General features: G+C 42.1%; 1 protein-coding gene across 2 annotated transcripts in view; it reads right to left on the bottom strand.

The window, feature by feature from the left end:
* Tld-2 (bone morphogenic protein 1) overlaps positions 1 to 2,147 on the bottom strand; it is a gene marked incomplete at its 5' end in the record, with an annotated part of 68,905 nt that overhangs the window by 25,404 nt on the left and 41,354 nt on the right. For both annotated transcript variants that reach the window (NM_001204563.1, NM_001204638.1), the window contains 2 exon segments: positions 313 to 492; positions 1,319 to 1,480. In NM_001204563.1, coding sequence (NP_001191492.1) covers positions 313 to 492; positions 1,319 to 1,480 — 342 coding nt within the window.

The following is a 2,147-nucleotide window of genomic DNA, read 5'->3' as shown; positions in this document are numbered from 1 at the left end:
TATGTGTGTGTGTGTGTGTGTGTGTGTGTGTGTGTGTGTGTGTCGAGGAGTCTTTCAGTTGAGGTTACAACCTGTATGTCGGCGTGTTGCATTCCCTCCAGGCTGAGTCGGCTCTCATGGGCAAGGTCAAAGCAGACAGCTTCCGTAATGGTCTAAATAAATTGTTGTCTGTGTGAGCGTAAAGCCTTTTCAACCAATCACGTATGTCATTTCAGCCTGTTTGACACTGTACATGTATCAATTTTTCACTTATTAAATGACTTCAGTTAACATCTCAATCTACAGCATTTTGAAGAGTCAGATTAACTCACCAGTGTCATGACGGGCTCTAAATCCTTTCCGCTGCACAGACGTGTCAGAGAGGAAGGTCAAGGTCAACGTGTTTTCGGAAGATATGATTGGTGCAGGCTTTTCTGAGCCGCAGTATTTGCCAATCTGTGGTGCCTGAATATTTGCACCGTCAAACGCCTCAACGTGATCGTACCTACAAGTCTGGGGAAAGATGACGAATAATATGCTGTGAACAACTCTTTGTTGTTTTGTTGTTGTTGTTGTTGTTGTTGTTGTTGTTGTTGTTGTTGTTGTTGTTGTTTTGTTTTTTTTGCACAAAGAAATAAAGCAAGAGAAAAGAACACTGCATATTCGCTTTAAAAAAATTCATTTTCTTCTGACAATTCCACAAACACTGAGCAGATGATACAAACATAATAGATTATGTGTACTGACAAAATGAGTTACTTCTGGCCATGCTGAATCAACTGAAAATCGACACAGGGTTCTAATTTGTAGATTTTCAACTGATGCCTTTCCCTCCAAGTTTAACATGTCATTTATCATGTCATAGTTATAAAATATACAAACTCATCTTATAATAGGATTAAAATCCAAGAAGTATCTCATTTCATCAGAACACCTCATGTTTGCATTCACATTAAGCGTATTAGAGAATCAACAAAACATCATTGTTGCGTGTACACAAACGTAACGCTTGCTTAAGTTGGCCCATATAACTTGACACTTAAAAAAAAAAGATATAATAACATCCCCACATTGGGGAAAACCCTTGTTTCTTCTGCAAGCAACCAAATCAATCGAGTCCAAGACTTTCCCGGATTTTGTGAGACATGATCAAATTCTTACTTGCCTCTTTGGTGGCGGAAGGGCTGGAAGAAGAGATAGGGAGTGAACGAACGAGCAGAAGCTAAAGGGAGATTTTTTTATGAGCAAGAGAGAAGAGAACAAGGTAGATGTTTCCAACCCTCTACTAAAAAGGGTATTTGAAAATGATTATGTGATTTATGTAAGAGTAAAGACCTACCCTGTGAGGCTCAACCTGGAAATCCGTGAATATGAGACGGACAACGTGTCCTGGTGCTGTGGTGAAATGCCACTCACAGTCTCGCCTGGCCGGGTAGAAGCTTGGGTAATCTGGGCTCTGGATGACGCCCTTGGTATCTGTCACCTCATAATGGCAGCCGCCTGTGTGATATGGATACAATACTTTGATCATATAAAACGCTACCGGACCACTGTGAAGGAAATACAGCGGAGTCCGTTTAAATCGAACACGGTTAATCTGGGAACAGTTGTAAACCGAAAGTAAATAGAATCTACATCCCCCCTTAGTTTTAGCAACCTTTTTTAACCGAATAACCTAACTTTAGACCGAAGAAAATCCAGTGGTCCCGCAGATTTTGTTTAAGCGGACTCCAGTGTACTCGAAGGCAAGAGATGTAGAGCACAAGGGCGCTAAGGGCGGACAACACACTAAGAGGACCGATAATATAAAAATGTAGGGACGAGGTAGAATGATTATGACAAAATGCATGGCAGCTAGCGACCGAAAACAGCGGAGGATTATTACGCGTCAACCAGAGATGACACAACCAGCGTGCCAGCGTGCATGGGATGCTTTACTGGGGGGTATTTAAGCGGCAAGGCATCCAAATTGATGTTTCATCTCCGGTACGACGGAGCTAAGTAGGTACATGGGTGTAGAGCCTTCAAAACTGCCCAAAACAACCCAAGTCAAGTTCAAAAACGTCCCTCTGGGGACTTGCACCAAGGTCATCCATCCCATAGCCCAATATAAAACCAACCCAACCAAATATAGATAGACAGAGAGAGAGAGAGAGAGAGAGAGAGAG

Source organism: Aplysia californica, unplaced genomic scaffold (assembly GCF_000002075.1).
Source record: "Aplysia californica isolate F4 #8 unplaced genomic scaffold, AplCal3.0 scaffold00046, whole genome shotgun sequence".
Taxonomy (NCBI): Eukaryota; Metazoa; Mollusca; class Gastropoda; order Aplysiida; family Aplysiidae; genus Aplysia; species Aplysia californica.
The sequence above is the reverse complement of the archived record's forward strand: the minus strand, read 5'-3'. Positions and strand labels throughout refer to the sequence as shown.